Raw genomic sequence first — 18312 nt, 5'->3', positions numbered from 1 at the left:
TCTGTGCAGTCCTTGTGCCTAGTCCGCCATCTTGCCGGAACTCCCTCCATCCTTTTCTTTATGAATTCTGACAACGGCCATCCCTTCCACGCACTCACTACTTCTATGCTAGATTCAATAATTCATTGTTACGGCAACAGAGAACTCAGATAATACGATTATGGGGTTTATTAGGGAAGTTGTTATTGTTGTTATGTGCCGTTGAGTCATCTCCAACTCATAACAACCTCATGTACAGGAGAACGAAACACTGCCCGGTGCTGTGCCAGCCTCACAATCCCTACTACACCTGAGCCCATCGCTGCAGCCACCATGTCAGTCCATCTTGTTGAGGGCCTTCCCCTCTTTCATTGACCCTACACTTTACCAGGCATGACATCCTTTTCCAGAGAATGGTCTCTTCTTACGACATGACCAAAGTAGGTGAGATGAAGTCTGGCCATTCTCACTTCCAAGGAGCATTCCAGTTGCACTTCCTCCAGGACAGATCTGGGAAATAACAGGCTACAGTTCAGTTTCAGGGATGCTCAAGATACAGTTCTTCAATCAGGATAGCCTCTCCTGGTCATGACCCTCAGGCATGCTTCTCTTTGGCCCTTGGCCACTTGGCTTGGCCTCTGGACTGCTCGGGTAAGTGTAACAAAACTATTTTAGCTCTGCCAATAGGTACATCTAGGTGCACCCCCCTACACCAATGACTCCTGCCCAAACACACTCAACTTTCTCTCTCTGTGGGCTAGCAAACCTGCTGCTGTGTCTCGCGCCAGTCTCGGGTCTGCTGCCGCTGTCTCTCTTTGCCAAGGAGTCCAGTGAAGGATCTCAGGTCCAAGGATACACTTCACTCCACCTCCAGTGCTTTTCTCTTGATGGCAGTGAAGACACTCCCCGCCCCTTTTTTGCCCCTCAAACTCACTGCCATCGAGTTGATTGCGACTCATAGCTTGGGTTTCTGAGGCAGTATCACTATGGAAGTAGATTGCCCAGCCTTCCTTCCAAGGAGTGCCTAATGGATTTGAACTGCCAGCCTTCTGGTTAGCAGTCAAATGCCTTAGGCGCTATGCCACCAGAGCTCCCTTTCTGTCCCTGGGAGGGTTCATTTTAAGCCTAGCAGAATGACAAAAATAACCAATCCCCACATTAGAGTTCCATACATTTTATTTTGATGGTTCCATGCCCACAAGGGTTCCATATGTTATTTACATTACTAACAAGCTGTCCAGTCCCCTTGATGGGTCGTAAGCACCTTACATGTGCATAGTTCCACCCAGTAATCTGGTGGGAGTCACAAAGACCAGGGCTAGAAGAGCCATACATAGCAAGTAAGGCGCTGCACTGCAGACTCTAAAAAGAAAGAAGAAATTTGAATTGACCTATATCAAGTAAAGACAATGAGTAATTAAAAATCTTCCTTAAAGAAAACACTAGGCCCAAGTAGCTGCAGTAGAAAATTGCCTATCAAACGTTTAGGGAAGAAAAAAATGCCAGTGTTACACAAAATTTACCAGTAAAAAGAAAGAAGAAACACTGCCCAACCATTTTATGATGCCAGTATTACCCTAATATCAAAGTCAGGCAAAAAAATACCACAGGAAATGAAAACCACAGACCAATATCCTTCATTAACATAGATACATAAGTCCTTAACAAAATATTAACAAATCAAGTCAAGCAATATATAAAAAGCATTATATACCATATCCACCACACAAACCTGCTGTCGAGTCAGTTCCAACTCATAGGACAGAGTAAAACTGCCCCATAGGGTTTCTAAGGCTGTAAATTTTTATGGAAGCAGACTGCCACATTTTTCTCCCATAGTGCAGAGCAGCTGGTGGGTTCAAACCACCAACCTTTTGGCTAGCTACTGAGCACTTTAACCACTGTGCAACCAGGGCTACTATACCATATCCCAGGGACGTATATTCCAGGAATACAAGGATTAACATCTGAAAATTGACACATATGATACATAATATTAATAGAATAAAGGAGGAAAAAAAACATGGTTCTTTCAGAAGATACAGAAAAAGCTTTCGCAAAATTCAACACCCATTCATTTCAAGCCAGGAATAAACCGAACCAAACTCACTGCTGTTGAGTCGAGTCCAACTCATAGCAACCCCTCCTTCAGTTTCCGAGGCGGTATCACTGCAGAAGTAGATTGCCCAACCTTCCTTCTGAGGAGTGGCTGGTGGGTTTGAACTGCTAGCCTTCTGGTTAGCAGTCCTGTTAAATGGCATCTGCGAAAAACCTGTTACCTAATACAGACAGTAGTTAATGTCTCTGTTACAGTCTGGATTTTGCCCTATTTGCAAGCTATTAAGTTAGCCTGTTCCTGTTTCCTGGTTGCTGGCAGAAGACATGGGAGTCCTGGGTTAGAGACAAAGGACTTTATTACTCATGGCTCAGTTTGCATTAGTTCCTCCTCCCCCAAGTATGATGGGGTCAAACAGAAGGGCCCAGGGTGATGCTGTGCTTGGAGAGGTTTTGCATTGCAGTTGAGGAATTCTGAACTTGGGGAACTTGCATATTTTATAGCAAACCTGCTATTTTTCTAGAGGGAGAAATTAACTTATTCTGCAGTCTTGCAAACAGTCCTTGTGAAGCAGACTGCCCCATCTCTTTCATGGAGTGGCTGGTGGGTTCAAACCACCGACCCTTTGGTTATACAAACGCCTTAACACTGTACCACCAGAGTTCCTTTTAAACAGCTTTATTGAGATATAATTCACATACTGTACAATTCACCCATTAAAAGTATATGATTCAGTGGTCTTTAGTATATTCATAGAGTTGTATAGACTTCACCTTTTCACCATCCTCCCCAAAAATCTCACATCACTTTGTTGTCAGCCTCCGGTCTCACTCCCTCACATCCTGTCATCTGTCAGCCTAGGCAACCAGTAATTTTTCTGTTTCTTTAGACTTGCCTATTCTGGACATATAAATGGAATCTTACAATACTGGTACTGAGTAACTGGCTTCTTTCTCTTAGCGTAATGTTTGCAAGGTTCACCCATATTGTAACATCTATTAGTATTTCATTTCTTTTTAATTCTGAGTAACACTCCATTTTATATAGCGTATCTTGATTTTGTCCATTCCTAAGTTGATGGACATTTGGGTTGTTTCCGTTCTTTGGCTGTTAGGAATAATGCTGCTATGAACATTCATCTCCAAGTTTTCATGTGGACATAAGTTTTCATTTCTCTTGGCTATATATCTGAGAGTGGAATTGCTAAGCCATATGGTACCTGTTTAATCTTTGTTAAGCTTTTTTTTTTCCCCTGCCAATTTCTTATTGCGGTAAAATATATATAACATTAAATTTACCATTAATGACATTTGATGCCTTCATAGGGTTGTCCCACCATTGTCACCGTTTTGTTCCAGGATATTTTTAAAGGACCTCTAGTGGCATAGCGGTTAAAGCATTGGGCTGTGAGCCAAAATGCTGGGAGTTCAAAGTCGTTAGTTTTGTCATGGGTCTGGTATTAGACTATACTTTGTAATATTGCAAAGTGTGGGTAATTGATCACCAGTTTGTTATTTAAAAGGAACCCTAATGGCTCAGCTGTTAAAGCACTCATCAGCTAACCAAAAGGTCAGTGATTTGAACCCCCAGCTGCTATGCAGGAGAAAAATATGGCAGTCTGCTTCTGTAAAGATGTACAGCATTGGAAACCCTATGGGGCAATTCTACTGTGCCCTAGAGGGTCACTATGAGTCTGAATCGACTTAATGGCAGTGGGTTTTTTTTTTATTGTTGTTTAGTTGGTGGTAACGATTACAATATACAGTGGTTCTTTTAAGTGGTATGTATTCATTGTAGAAAACTTAAAAACACTGGATACTATAAAGAATATGATAAAACTTATTGATAATCCTGCCATTCAAAAACAAACATTGTTAACACTTTTTTCCTGTGGAAAAAAGTATATATATAGTTTATTTTATTGATTCCTCATTTCTGTTTAAGATTTACTTTGCATTTGAGTAGATTTTGTTTACCAAATCGCAGCATGGCTGGCCAACTGCTGTTGTAATAACTAATTTATAAGTCATCATACAGTGGGCAGACATTGGAGTTATTAGCTGTGAAATGGGTGGGAGTGGAGTTCAGGTGATATTTCACAGAAGAGGAAACACACATATTATAAAAATATACATGAATTCTTGATGAAAAACCAAAAACCACACCCACTGTCACTAAGTCAATTCCAATTCGTGTGCTACTGCTTAGTAATAAAACATTGGGGTTTCTAATAAGATTGCTTTTGTTCTGTTGTAGGAAGCTAGCGGGATGTACGCTTTTTATCACAGGTGCAAGCCGTGGCATTGGCAAAGCTATTGCATTAAAAGCAGCGAAGGATGGAGCAAATATTGTCATTGCTGCAAAGACTGTCCATGCACACCCCAAGCTTCCAGGCACGATATATACTGCTGCTGAAGAAAGTGAGTGAATGTGACAATGGCATTTCATGAGATATCATCACACTGGTTTCAATATGTAGGGAATTTGCTGAAGAATTTAGTTACAGTGGTATGAACACAAACCAAACATACTGCTGTTGAATTGATTCATAGTTAAGTGAAAAATACTCTACAATAGTTTTATGATTAAAGAAATAAACATTTATTCTTTGCCACTTTAGAACAGTGGGTTTGAACCTTATTCTTCTTTAGTACTTTTGAGTGATATGAGAGACTCCCATTAAGAATTACATTTCACTAGGGCAGTGGTTCTTTGATGGAAGTGAGGGATGAGGGTGGAAGTGGAAAGGATAGAACCTGAGGCATAGATGGTGTAAACACTTTATAAAAGCTTTTTATGTTATTTATTCTCTGCACAATTTGTAAGTCCTAATTTTAATACTTTATGCTCACAAGACACATACATTCAAGGTTTTGTGCTAGACATTGTGCCAAGAGAGAAGGCACCAGGAGAATGTTTTTATGGTTTAAATATTCAACTTCAGCTCGTCTGGCTGGTTTTGTTAGTTATAATTGTGTTGTAGTTATATGAAAGAAATGCATGGGAAGTATTTATGAGTGAAATGTTTTCTGGAATTTGTTTTAAAATGCACCAGCAAAAAAAATCCAGAGAAGATAGGAAGAGATAAACAAATTAAACAACTGGCAAAACATTAGCAACCATTTAAGACAGGTGATGGATTCATGGTAGTTTGTTATACTGCTGTTATACTTTTGTATATTTTTGAAATTTTCATAGTAAAAAAAATTTTTTAATTACCTTTTTTTGCTTTTTAATAGCATTTTTTAAAAGATTAAAATGATTAATTTTCAAAACAATTTATTTTCAAAAAGATTAATGGAACTTTTTAAAAGATTAATGCCTTTTTTCAAGTTTTTAATACAGTTGGCCTTACTAGTCTAAGGCTGGATGAGCTAGTCAATCTGTCCGATTTTAAAAGGGAAGAGTCACTCGTGGTTATAAGACATAGTTATTTATTTAGCTTTTGTAAAAATAGGGTTCTTTTTTCCCTTTTAATTGTTGTGTCAGAATGGAAGGTATAGTTGAATGCCTTGATGCTTTTTGTCTCTCTGCCCTTTCTAGTTGAAGCAGTTGGAGGAAGGGCCTTGCCGTGTGTTGTTGATGTGAGAGATGAACAGCAAATCAGTAATGCAGTGGAGAAAGCAGTCGAGAAGTTTGGAGGTAACACCCTAAATATGAAGTGGTTATTGAATGTTGGGTTACGTATAGGTATAATTACATCTCAGTTTTAATTCAGAATTTTTATTTTTTTATTTTTGAGGCTTTGGAATATAACCAGAACTGAATATTTTCTCATACAGAAACATCAGATCAGACCATATGATGACTTTTGTTTTTAATTGTTAGAAATTTTTTGAATACTGTAACAAGTACCTGCAAAACTATCACCCAAAATAAAATTAGGACCTCGACAGTACAGGTCCAGGATATGTATGAGGTCCTTTCTCCTTACTTCACCCTAGTTGAGGGTACCATTAGCTGATGACTTTTGACATTTACTAGATAAAGTGCATGTACCTTCTTGACATTCAAGATATTTCACAATCTGATCTCAAAGACTTTTTTTTTGTTCCATTTTCCTCCTTACCTACGTAAATGCCCTACTCCAGAAAAAAATAGTGTAGTTCCATTTCCTTACCTTGAATTTTTCCACCACTTTTTCTCTTCCTCTTCCTGAGACTTCTCTAATGGCAGTCCTTCCTGAAACGTTCCCCTTTACTGTCTTTTGAAAGCCTGCCTCTCTATGCTTAAATCTCATCTTCTTTGTAAGACCCTTTCCTTGAACGTGCTAATTAATCAAAAGTGTATTTTTCTTCCTCTGAATTCCTAAAACAGTCCTCTGATCCTTGTCTCACACTTTAGTTTCTAATATTTCTCCTGTCTCTCCAATTAATTCATAAGCTCCTAGAAGGCAGGTCTTAGGGACTGGGTGAGGCTTTGATGGTGTTATGGCCAGGCCCTTTGGCACATCCAGGTCCTTGTCAGACCATTACCACTCTTCCTCCATCATGTCCTAGGGGATCCTATGTACGTGTGAGGGGCACTGGCAAATGGAAAACAAGGTAGTGCTTTATTAACCAGGCTTGTGCATTTAAACCTTAATGCAAAGTGCCTAGGTGTGCTGAACTAGAGCCCAGGATGGCTTAAGTTGGGCTTCTTTAAATTCCAAAATCTTACCCTTCACTAACAGCCTTTCCCACAGGAAGGTGAATGCTCCTGTGGGAAGAGAGAGAGCTTGCAAAATTATTGCTTTTTCTTACTAATATGGTCACAAATGTAGAAGAGAAAGGATAGGGAACCACACTCATGTGTGTAACCTTTTATCCAGTGACTCCAGATACTGGTAAAAGTAGCCAAATTAATGCCCTAGAATCTGACCTAATTAGTTTATCCCTTCCTTTTAGAGAGGAGCTAAGGAAAGAAGATAGATAGAGGTTCCCTGTATTCTTCCAGTTTTAGTTCTTTATCTTGATCAACTGGTAAGTTTATTGCCCTTGAGGAATGAGACCATCACCTCTGCCACTTTTGTCTAAGCCCTTCTTCAATCTTTGTCTTTTCTGTGATTCCACTAATATCCACAGTTGAGTTGTTATCTGACATTGTCCCAACAAACCTCTGAAATTGGTCAAAACAGGACATTAGTTAAATGTACTCCCAGGCCATACTGAAATCACCCAGAACTCACTACCTGCTTAATTTCTCTTCTTGAATTCTGGCTGTGTTGTTCAACCTGGTTTATCAGAAACTTACACGTTCCGTATTGTGTGACAGTATAGCCCAATAGTATATGTCAAAACGTGAAGTGCCTTTGCTTCCAGTATTGGGTTCCTCCGGAGAAGCTGGAGTCTCGTAAATGACCTCTTTTCCTCTTGTTGTTGCCATAGGGAACTTAAAGGTCTAAATTGACATCTCCTTTGTCTGGAGAAGTTAATGCCCAGAAATCTTCCCCTCTCCAGTTTTCTTATTCTGCTTGGTCCCAGACAAAGCGCTTTCGCTCACATGCATCCTGGTCTGGATTTCTTTTTTAGCCATTGTAGCTTGGGTCACCTTCCACTGGACCTGGGATTCTTCCTTCAGCATCTTCAAAATTGGATTCATCTAACTCTTTCTGTTGTGCGGTCTACTTTGGCAGGAGTAGACAGACAGTGAAAGAGAGAAAAGGAAATTGTGGTTTTTACTTCCTCAGTGTCACTGATCTGCTATGTATGACCTGAGAATTTAAACTCATTTGGTAAAGTCATTTATTAAGAGAGTATACTTCCCATATCTTTGAGGGGGAAAAAATTCCCTATATATTTTGCTACCTGTCATTGAGAGGGGCTTCTGAAACACTGCTATCTTCTTGCACAATTTATAAATTTGTTGTGGAGTTGCCTCTAATTGGAGTCTTTCCTAAGGTTTCCTTTGGTCTCCCTTAATGTGCTCTTTGATGTATTTAATATTTTTGCTCTCTATTTCCCTGTTAACTTCTGCTTTCCTCCCTTTACAGTGAGGAATTAAGAATGAGCTCTGTTTGACTCTGCCTTTACTCTCTTAGTCAGGGTGGACACCATATTTATGAGGAGGGGCCGGTGGATTTGAACCGCCAGCATTCTGGTTAGCAGTCAAATGTCTTAGGTGCTGTGCTTCCAGAGCTCCTAGATAATTCATAGCCTGCTCTTTTTTTTTTTTTTCTCCCTGTGTCCTTTTTCTACAGTGATCCTGAGAGTTTATTTTTTTATTTGGTTGTTTTAGTTCCATACTGTGCTTGCTACTATTATAGCTTACTGTTCTTGAGTTCTGTAGACTTTGGCATTCTACCTTTTAGGAGAGACTTTACTTTTGTTCTGGTATTTGTCTTTGCTAGAGAGTCACCCTTAACAAAGTCCTCAGCTGTAGGGTCCTCTAGGCATGGTACTCTGCCAAGTGGTACACCCTATCACCTTGCCTTCCCCCTCGTCAGAGTTTCTCAGGTCTTGAGTAAATTATGCTGTTTCATAAGCCACAGAAACATTCTTTCTTGCCACTTTTTTTTTTTCTTACAGCAGGCACATATGAACTTTTTGTGTGTCACTTCCAACAGTTATTCTCCAATTCATTTGAATCTGTCCCATTTGAGTTTAGAAATTTTAACCTGCCTCTTAAATTGAACTCATTTTTTTTTCCTCCATAGGATAGTCAAGTATAATTTGCAAAATTCAACATACATTCATTCCTTGGGCCCAGATGTTTACTGTGCTAACATAACTTACCACCTGCTATACCGCAGTGACAGAAGTCAGTAAATTCTAGATTTGTCCAAAGCATCCATTGATTGTTTCAGTCTTCACTATCTTTATCTTCCTCAATAGGAATGAAGACATATTCAAAATTTTATAATGTTAATATATATGGAAAAAAGGATACTTACGACTCAAATGTTTTAATGAGTCTAATAACTTTATTTAAACCATAACCCACATACTGTGAGAGGGGCATAGGAAACTTAAGAAGATTAGAGAAGAGGTTCATGTCAAAGGTCTATCCCACTAGAACAGTAGATAAATTGTGATATATCTACTCGATGGAATATTAAGTGCCCTACAAAAAGAACAGTTATCAAGACCATGCAGAAACATAGGGAAATGTTTGATGTACTTTTGCATTTTGCTATTTTTATTTAGTATTATTTCACTAAGCATGTAACCATGAACAAAATATGTTACATATGAATGGGATTGCATAAAATGGGCAGAAATGGTAGTAGTTATGGGTCACCAAAACAAATTGGATCTCCTTTCTTATTTGCTTGAGTTTGAAACTCTAGGTTTCTTCTCTTTCCCCAGTTCCCAAGAGCAGAGAAGAACCCTCTCCTTTAAGTGAAGGGCCTGAGTGTTTTTGAAGGAGGGCAGGCATTGGAAAAATGCTGGAAAGAGGAGAAGGCTTTCAGGAAGTTGACCTAAGGTTCTTGAAGACAGGGAGGGGAGACCAGTAGGGACAGCAGGACAGATGCAGTGTGGAAGCTACAGAGCAGTGAGGATGAGCCTCCTTAGGGCCTCACACAGAGCTCTGCTGATCGGCTCTCTCCAGTGGCCAGTGAGAACCATTAAGTGCTGTTTTGACATAGCACCTGAGTCTTACATTGGCACATTGGTTGGTCATATTACCGAAAAGAAGTATTTGTGAATCGATTCAATGGAAGCAGATAAAGTGAAGGTCCAACTATGTAGAGTAAATGTTTTTATTTCCTTTTGTGATAAAGTAAATTATAATAAAATGAAGTTGATTACTTTGAAAACAGGAATTGATATTTTGGTGAATAATGCCAGTGCTATTAGCTTGACCAACACATTGGATACACCTACAAAGAGAGTGGATTTGATGATGAATGTCAATACCAGAGGCACCTACCTTACGTAAGTTGGAAGGAATTGCTGTGGGGGGGAATGTTGCAGTGTTTCTCAGAAAACTTAGTGGTGAACAGCATTGAACCAGATAAGCAGTGTAGTTGGTCTGTGCTAAAATCTAATCCCTAGAGAGGCCTTGAAGTCTTCAAAGTCAGTAGACAGTATTGTAAATAAGTAGCTGTGTACAGAACTTCTTTTCTCTGTGACTGTAATAAAGACTAACATGTAGCTTGAGCATTTTTTTAGTATTTGCATGAATAAATACACATGTGGATACCATGTCTTTTATTGTCTTCTGATTGCTCAACCCAGCAAGTCTGCCTTTTTTCAGAAAGACTTGAATTTTAATTATATAATGAACAGTAAGTTCCTATGAATCACACTTTAATATGACAAAAAGGCTAATGCTATCTTAGGTAGTATCAAAGGAAATTCAGGATATAGAATTAAAGAGAGAGAGTTCTGGTCTGGTCTGGATTAGTCCAGCTTTCATTTATCTACCCATTCTACCCATTTATCTGTTTGTTTATCCTCAGCACTACTCCCACCTCCCATAACTTACTTGCTTGTGACCTTGGGCAAGTAACTTAACCTGTTGCAGATTGAATTTCCTCATTTGTAAAATAGGGATAATTAGTATGTTACGGGGTTGATCATGAAGGCTAAATGTAGAATTTCTTAAGTCAGGGCCTGAATCTTGCCCTCAAATGTGTTTTGTTTGGGGTGCAAAACTTGACTGTGACAGTTAAAAAAAATTTGTTTTCTGTTACCTACATTCAAAATTACATTGGTTGTCTACATAAAAAACATCAGGAGAATTACATAAAAATCTCGACTTCTGGCTTTTCCTGAAATACTGGAAAGTCTAGCCACCTGGAGAGAGCATTCCAGTGTGACAGCAGAGAGCTCGTGTAGCCTGATGGCTGTCAGCTCCACTGTGTTTTGAATGCTGAGATCAGGCCTCTTGTTACCTGATTGTGCTTGCATTGTTGTTTCTCTTATATTAAAGAGGAAATAAAAATACTTCTTATACCTTTGTTTCTTTCTAAAGTGGGAAAAAGAAACATACGCCAAGAGGGCCATATGTTCAAGTAAAATGGGTGAAAACTTCTTTGTATGTGGCATATTTCTACAGAACTCAATATGCAAAGTATTTCTCTGTTGAATGGAAATCATAGTGAATCAAACCATGGTAAAAACTATGGCAGGTATATAGAAAAGGTGGTGGAAAAACTTAATACATTAGACATGTTTCAGTAGGATATTTTGTTGTTGTTTTTTAATTTTCAAATAAAAGAAGCAGTGCTGCTGCATGAGGCAATTATATGTTACATGAAAACATCTGGGAATCAATATCTTTTACAGCTGGCAAATGTATGAAAGAATTTTGATTAAACACTTGGTTAGACAAGTATTTAAAAAATATAAACTAGGAAGACTTGCTGACATGTTGAGTGAAGGCTTTGAAGGACACATTATGGAAAAAAAATTAAGTCATCTGTGGCAGTTTCTGTCGCACATGATAAAACCACAGATGTAAATATACCAACTACTTAGGTTATATTTACATCTGGTGTCAGGAGACTTTGGTATGATTAAAAAGCTTTTAAACTCAGTACCCATGACATGAACAACATCAGGAGATGACTTACTATTAGGCGTTGAGAGAAACCTTAGAAAGTTTGATATATATTTGTCAAAATTAGCAATCATAACTATAGACAGTGCTGCCTGATATGATCAGTGTTAACTTTAGATTTATTGACATCTAGTGTTGAAATGCTTGGCAGTGGTGCAGAAATTTGTTTTGTGCTCAAAAGTTATTATTAGCACTGAGAACTAAGTACAGTGCTATGGCTTAAGCAACCCCGTGCTTTACTTGCATTAGATAGAAGCATGATTATCTGCTGCGTGACAGAGTTGGGTGGCCATAGCTTATTGCTTCAGAGATACTGATTTTTAATTAGGAAGAAATCAACTCTTTCTGCCATTCGAGAAAATGCCTCACTCAGTTCCCAGCCAAAGATTGGATCAAGGAATTCTCCTATTTAGTTGACATTGTGACTAATGAAAACACAAATGCATGATTCTTTTTGCTTATTCCTTGTGAAATTGTGTCTTTGGAAAACCCATTTGGCAAGAATAATGTGGCCCAGTTTCCTACAGTGAGGTCCTTTTCCAAAAATGAGAGTGACAGGCTAAACCACATTTCTGCGATTATATATTTGAAGGTTCAATTCAAAACAAAATAAAACACTCTGATCTGAAACTGTAGGAAAACGAGCTCACCTTGTTCATTGATCTTTCTCAGTGACTGTTAGTGTGGTTGAAGTACTCCAAATGGAAGTTATAAGTTAAAGTACTGAAAACTGCGACTACTGTGTGAGTTTGGTGGAATAGCACCTACAGACACTTTGGGAAGAGATAACCTTCTACAAAGATTCTGTTCATTTTTTAAAGTCCCTACATTTATAAACAGTCTTTTTTTAAAATTAAAAAAAAAAAAAAAACACACAGCTAAATATTTCTCCCAGTTAAAGTCATATTGCAATTCCAAATGAAAGACCTGACATTGCTCTTTTGGGCCAAACAAGAAAGCTATCAGGTTTTTTGACCTGCTGTGAGAAGTATAAGTTATGAAAGCAAAATTCTCAATGAGATCTTTTTATTTTTAATTTAGTATATAATGTCCACTATTATATGTGTTTGTGCCACGTTACATGCTTTTAGAAGTTCACTAATAAGTTTGGTTGTATTTCTGAACACTTGATTTTTCTTATACCCAGTTCATGTTATTTCTGTATTCAAGAGCTCTAGTGGCATAGTGCCTAAGGCATTTGACTGCTAACCAGAAGTCTGGCTGTTCAAACCTACCAGCCACTCCTCAGAAGGAAGATTGGGCAATCTAATTCTGTAGTGATACTGCCTTGGAAACCCAAGGAGGAGGGGTCGCTATGAGTGAGATCCAACTCAACGGCAGTGAATTTGGTTTTTTGGTTATATGCTTTTGTGTTTGCAACCCCTGATTAAGTCACACAATTCATATGAAAGCAATAAGTATAATGCCTGGCACACAGTAAGTTTTCAATAAACTTAAGTTTTATTAATAAAAGTTATTGTTTTAATAAGCTGAGCCTATTGGCATAATGCCTGAGGCACTTGACTGCTAACCAGAAGGTTGGCAGTTCAAACCCATCAGCCACTCCCCAGAAGGTCAGAAGGAAGATTGGGCAATCTCCTTCCATAGTGATACTGCTTTGGAAACCTAAGGAGTCACTGTGAGTCGGAGATAACTCAACGACACATATCAACAACAACAATAGTTAGTAGCTGAGCATGGTGCTAAGAGTTTTCAATGTAATATATGAGACAGAAGGAGTGGCGTAGTGCCTAAGGCATTTGACTGCTAACCAGAAGGATGGCATTTCAAACCCATCAGCTACTCTGCGGAAGGAAGACTGAGCAATCTATTTCTGTAAAGATTTACAACCTCAGAAACCCAAAGAGGGTCGCTGTGAGTTGGAGTCAACTTGATGGTAGTGAGTTTGGTTTGATTTTGGATATAAGTCAGGGTATGTTGTTGGGAAAAATGCACCTGATGGAGGATTATTAATGCTGAGGGCCAGGTGGGCAGAGTGCAGGTAAAAGGATTTTGTCTAGTAGATCAAAGGAGAAGCTCATGTGGATAATGTAAATGAAATGAGCTCTTTCTTTTGAGTCTAAAATATGTTCTTATTGCCTGGAATGAGAGCCCTGGTGGCACAGCAGCTAAAGCACTTGACTGCTAACCAGAAGGCTGGCGGTTCAAACCCACCAGCCATTCCTCGGAAGGAAGGTTGGGCAATCTCCTTCTGTAGTGATACTGCCTCGGAAACCTTAGGAGGGGTCGCTATGAGTCGGATCCGACTCAACAGCAGTGGTTATTTTTTTATTTTTGGTATTGCCTGAAATGGATTTGGTTTGCTTCCTGTTGCTATTTTGAGATGCAGTTTTGCTGTTTTAGTGAAAATCAGCTATAATGTTGTTAACCCTTCTCCTGCCTCATTCCCATAAAAATGAGGTACCTTTAGAAATGAAAACAATATGTACAGAAAACCTTTAGTGAATCAGTTGTATTTGGTTTGTAAACTTGAAAAGTGGTTGCTTGTGGTCACAAAAATGTTGTACATTTGGTAATAAAAAATTGACTGGAAAGAAACGACAAGCTCAGAGTCCTTGAAGTCATTGACCATGAATAAAACTATAATATAATTGAGTTAAGATACTGTTTTAGCTTAATAATTAAAATTATAAAAGTACTAGACCTTTTATACTAGAAAAGTATAAAAGTATTATAAAAGTACTAGTAAATTGCCTACCTCTTCGTGACTGATTAAATTTGGGAATGTCCTAGGAGTCAGGTTACTAAATTACTAAATTACAGCTCTAGTGTAGTAGGAAGGAGCTCTGGTTGCACCTTGTTAGAAAGGCATTTGGCTGCGAACCAGAAGGTCAGTGGTTCCAATTCACTAGCTGCTCCATGGGAGGAAAATAATGCAATCTACTTTGGTAAAGATTTACAGCTTTGGAAAACCTATGGGGTTGCTGTGAGTTAATCAACTGAGTGGGTAGCATAGTAGGACTACTGCACCTACTAAGATGAAATAAATGGGTATATGTAATACTAGGAATAGCCACCATTTGTGTCATGTTCGTATATGCATTATTTAAAAGTACCTCAAATATATCCTTTCATTTTAATCCTTTGGACAATCCTGTATGGGCGCTGGTATTGCCAGCATTTGCAGATGAGAAAACTGAAAATTAGATTGCTGTATAATTTTCCCAAGGTTTCACAATTAAGGGGGCAGGAGGAGGATTTGAACCCAGGTCTGTGTGACTTGAACACTTGTTCTATACCACAGTGCTGGCTGACAAGTACATTAACTATTGCTGAAAACTATATGTGTATCTTAAGGAGCTCTGGTGGCACAGTGCCTAAGGCATTTGACTGCTAACCAGAAGACTGGTGGTTTAAACCCACCAGCCGTTCCACAGAAGGAGGGTAAGGCAATCTACTTCTGTAAGTAAGTAGTTACTGCCTTGGAAACCCAATGGAGGTCACTATGAGTTGAAATTGATTTGATGGCAGTGAGTTTGGTGGGTTTTTTATATGTGTATCTTGGGAAGGTTATGGTTCAGGATAACCTCAGATGGGCTTAAGGCTAATGTGTCAGGATTTGATTATTTTTACCAACCAGCATGTGATTTTAAGCCATTAACCAAAGCTTTAAAAGATGTAAATTAGTTACTTTTTCTAGCTTCATTCTAGAAAAGAGAAAACAAGCAAGTGTACCCTGCAGATTATAGAGCAACTTCAGTTGCCTCATAGGAGTGATTTAAAATTTAACTTTGAAAAATGAAGTTGTTGAAAAGCTATTAACTTGGCTTATGTTTTCTCTTGCTTTCAGATCTAAAGCATGTATTCCTTACTTGAAAAAAAGTAAAATTGCTCATATCCTCAATCTCAGCCCTCCGCTGAACCTAAATCCATTGTGGTTCAAACAGCACTGTGGTAGGTGGTAGGATGAGGGATGGTTTGTTTGGTTAATTTATTTTGAATTAAATCACTGTGTCTATGATATAATAAAAACATAGCATTCAACATTGAATTTTCTATCAGAATCAATAGTTTTTTGGAAAGTAAATTCTTAATTTTAAAAATTCAGATACATTTTGCATTCAATAAAATGCATAGGTCTTAATGGAACAGTTTGATGAGTTTGACACATGTACAAAGTTGTGTAACCAGTACCCAAATCAAGATAGAGATTTCTGTCACCCCAGAAAACTCCCTCGAATTGCTTTCCAGTCAATAAAATGAATGCATTTCATTGTATGTGATTACTCTTCAGTAAAGTTAGTTAAAAAGTATCCATGAAATACTTTACCATTGAAGCAAACTAATGATGTAAGGTGGGTGAGTAAGCTAAGGAGCCTTGGTGGTGCAGTGTTTAAGCACCTGGCTGCCAAACAGAAGGTCAGCGGTTTCTGCTCTCAAAGATTTCAGCCCAGGAATCCCTATGGGGCAGTTATGCTCTGTTCTGTAGGGTCACTGCGAGTCAGAATTGACATGTTGACACACAACAACAATAACAAGCTAAGTAACAAGATTTATGTGTAGATGTCCACTTGAAAACTGGTTGTATCACTTAGTCCTTATTTCAACATAATTCACTAAGATTTGGAAAGCTACCCAGAATAGGAACCTGCACAACAAAACTGAAATAAACTCTGTTGTAATTGACTAGGTACAATAGATTTGTACCCTTGTTTTGATTTTACTAGCAATAGTTTTCCTTTAAATGATACCTTTCATTCTTTAAAAAGAAAAGGAAGAAAACAGGTTAACAAACAGTAATATCACTTATCCACATAATATTTAGAAAAGTGAAAGTTTATTTTCAGAATGGAAATACGTAATACTAGTTCATCCTTGTTCAGCTACTTCCATAAAGATGTTCTTTTTACAAAGACTACATTTTAAAATTATGTCTTTCATATTTTATATTATTGAAAAGAATTCTGAAAAAATACACCAGGAAGGAACTAGAAAAAATTGGTTATTTTTACTCACTAATTGTTTTAAAATATTTCTCTGTGTGGTTTCTTTTAGCTTACACCATTGCAAAGTATGGTATGTCTATGTGTGTACTTGGAATGGCAGAAGAATTTAAAGGTGAAATTGCAGTCAATGCATTGTGGCCCAAAACAGGTATGTATTTTAAAAATTTATTTATTGGATTCTCACTTACTGTCCTTAACACTCTTGAGATTCACTGTTGGTGAAGTAAAAACAAAACAGAAGTTATTCCCTGTAAAGGAAGTTCAGTTATAAGGTAGAAAAGTATCTTCTAACTCAGTCCTTTGAGAAGGGTAATTAATTGAGCAATGTTTGAAAGAGAGATGTGCACTAGGTTGTAAGCTCCTTGAAGGTATGGCTTTTTGACCCATTTGTTCACTCCTTCATTCCTGATACCTGGAAGAGTGCCTGGCTTAGAGGAATTGCTCAAGAGCTATTTGTTGAATGAATAAAAACTGGTCATTGACTCTTAAAACATAAAAACTTGTCATCTTTAGGCAAAAGTATGTGTTATTCCAGTATATAATGGTTTAAAATGACAGTTTAACAATGGTATGGAGAGAAACTCTGAATATAAGGTACATTTATACAAATTGACTTTCACTGCTTTAAATGTAAGTTAAAACTCAAACCCAGCCCACTGCCATCGAGTTGATTACCACTCTTAGCAACCCTGTAGGACCCAACAGAACAGCCCCATAGGATTTCCAAAGCTGTAAATCTTTGTGGAAGCAGATTGCCTCATCTTTCTACCACTGAATAGCTGATGGGGTCAAACTGCCAGCCTTTTGGTTACCAGCCAAATGCTCTAACCACCAGAACTTCTAAAGTGTAAGCTAAGAGATATGTAAATAGACAAAAGTACTGTTCATAATGTAACACTGTGTAATTCATAATGTACTATTAGTAGGAGAATTTCAAGTTAGCCCATATATGCACAGAATTTAAAACTTACATACACCTGTGGCAAAAAGATGGAAACCACCTAAATGCCTATCACCAGAGGAGTGGATTGATAAACTATGGTACATACACACAATAGAATATTACACAAGATTAAAGAGCCATGATGAATCTGCAAAGTATCTCACAACATGGATGAACTCAGAAGACATTATGTGGAGTGAAATTATTCAGTCATAAAAAGGACAACTACTGTATGAGATCCCTATGGTAAAAAGTTAAGAAAAGGGTTTCACAACGAAATACTTTTTGATGGTTACCAGTGGTGAGTGGGTATGGGAGGGTGAACCTAACTAGAGGGTAGAGACATACTACCTTGTGTGACAGGGAGGGCAGGAATAAATCATGTAAGTTCCTAAAAATTCATGTGCTGCACCTCAGACAGGAAAAAGTACATGCCGACGTTTACAGTAATTATCTCTGGGTGAGGGGATTAAAATAATTCAAATGTTTGTCTTTTTGTTTTTCTTTATTTTATAAAAATTTCATTAAAATATAGTTATTATTGGAATTTAATATTCAATATATATATAATTTAATATTCAATATATATAGGTATTCAACCAATATTTATTGAATACCTATGGTGCATTTATACACTTACAGGCACTGGGGATATAGTGATGAACAAGAAAAGTAGTCTTTTCTTTTTTTTCTTTAATTTTATTGTGGTAAAATTTAGGTACCCAAAATTTTGCCATTTTAACCATTTTTAAGTGTATAATTCAGTGACGGCTCCGGGAACTGATGGCATACCGATTGAGATATTTCAACAAACAGATGCCCCATTGGAGGCACTCACTCAGTTATGCCAAGAGATTTGGAAGACAGCTACCTGGCCAACT

The 18312-nt window shown here is 37.9% G+C and overlaps 1 protein-coding gene across 1 annotated transcript in view; it reads left to right on the top strand.

Moving 5' to 3' along the window:
* HSDL2 (hydroxysteroid dehydrogenase like 2) overlaps positions 1-18312 on the top strand; it is a 115460-nt gene that overhangs the window by 59061 nt on the left and 38087 nt on the right. Inside the window, exons 3-7 of the mRNA XM_042780383.1 lie at positions 4292-4455; positions 5579-5677; positions 9777-9891; positions 15333-15436; positions 16538-16636. Of these exons, the coding sequence (XP_042636317.1) occupies positions 4292-4455; positions 5579-5677; positions 9777-9891; positions 15333-15436; positions 16538-16636 (581 nt within the window). The remainder of the gene's footprint in view (positions 1-4291; positions 4456-5578; positions 5678-9776; positions 9892-15332; positions 15437-16537; positions 16637-18312) is intronic.

Source organism: Orycteropus afer, unplaced genomic scaffold (assembly GCF_000298275.1).
Source record: "Orycteropus afer afer isolate SDZICR_OR568_19922 unplaced genomic scaffold, OryAfe1.0 scaffold00037, whole genome shotgun sequence".
NCBI classification, from domain to species: domain Eukaryota; kingdom Metazoa; phylum Chordata; class Mammalia; order Tubulidentata; family Orycteropodidae; genus Orycteropus; species Orycteropus afer.
The sequence above is the reverse complement of the archived record's forward strand: the minus strand, read 5'-3'. Positions and strand labels throughout refer to the sequence as shown.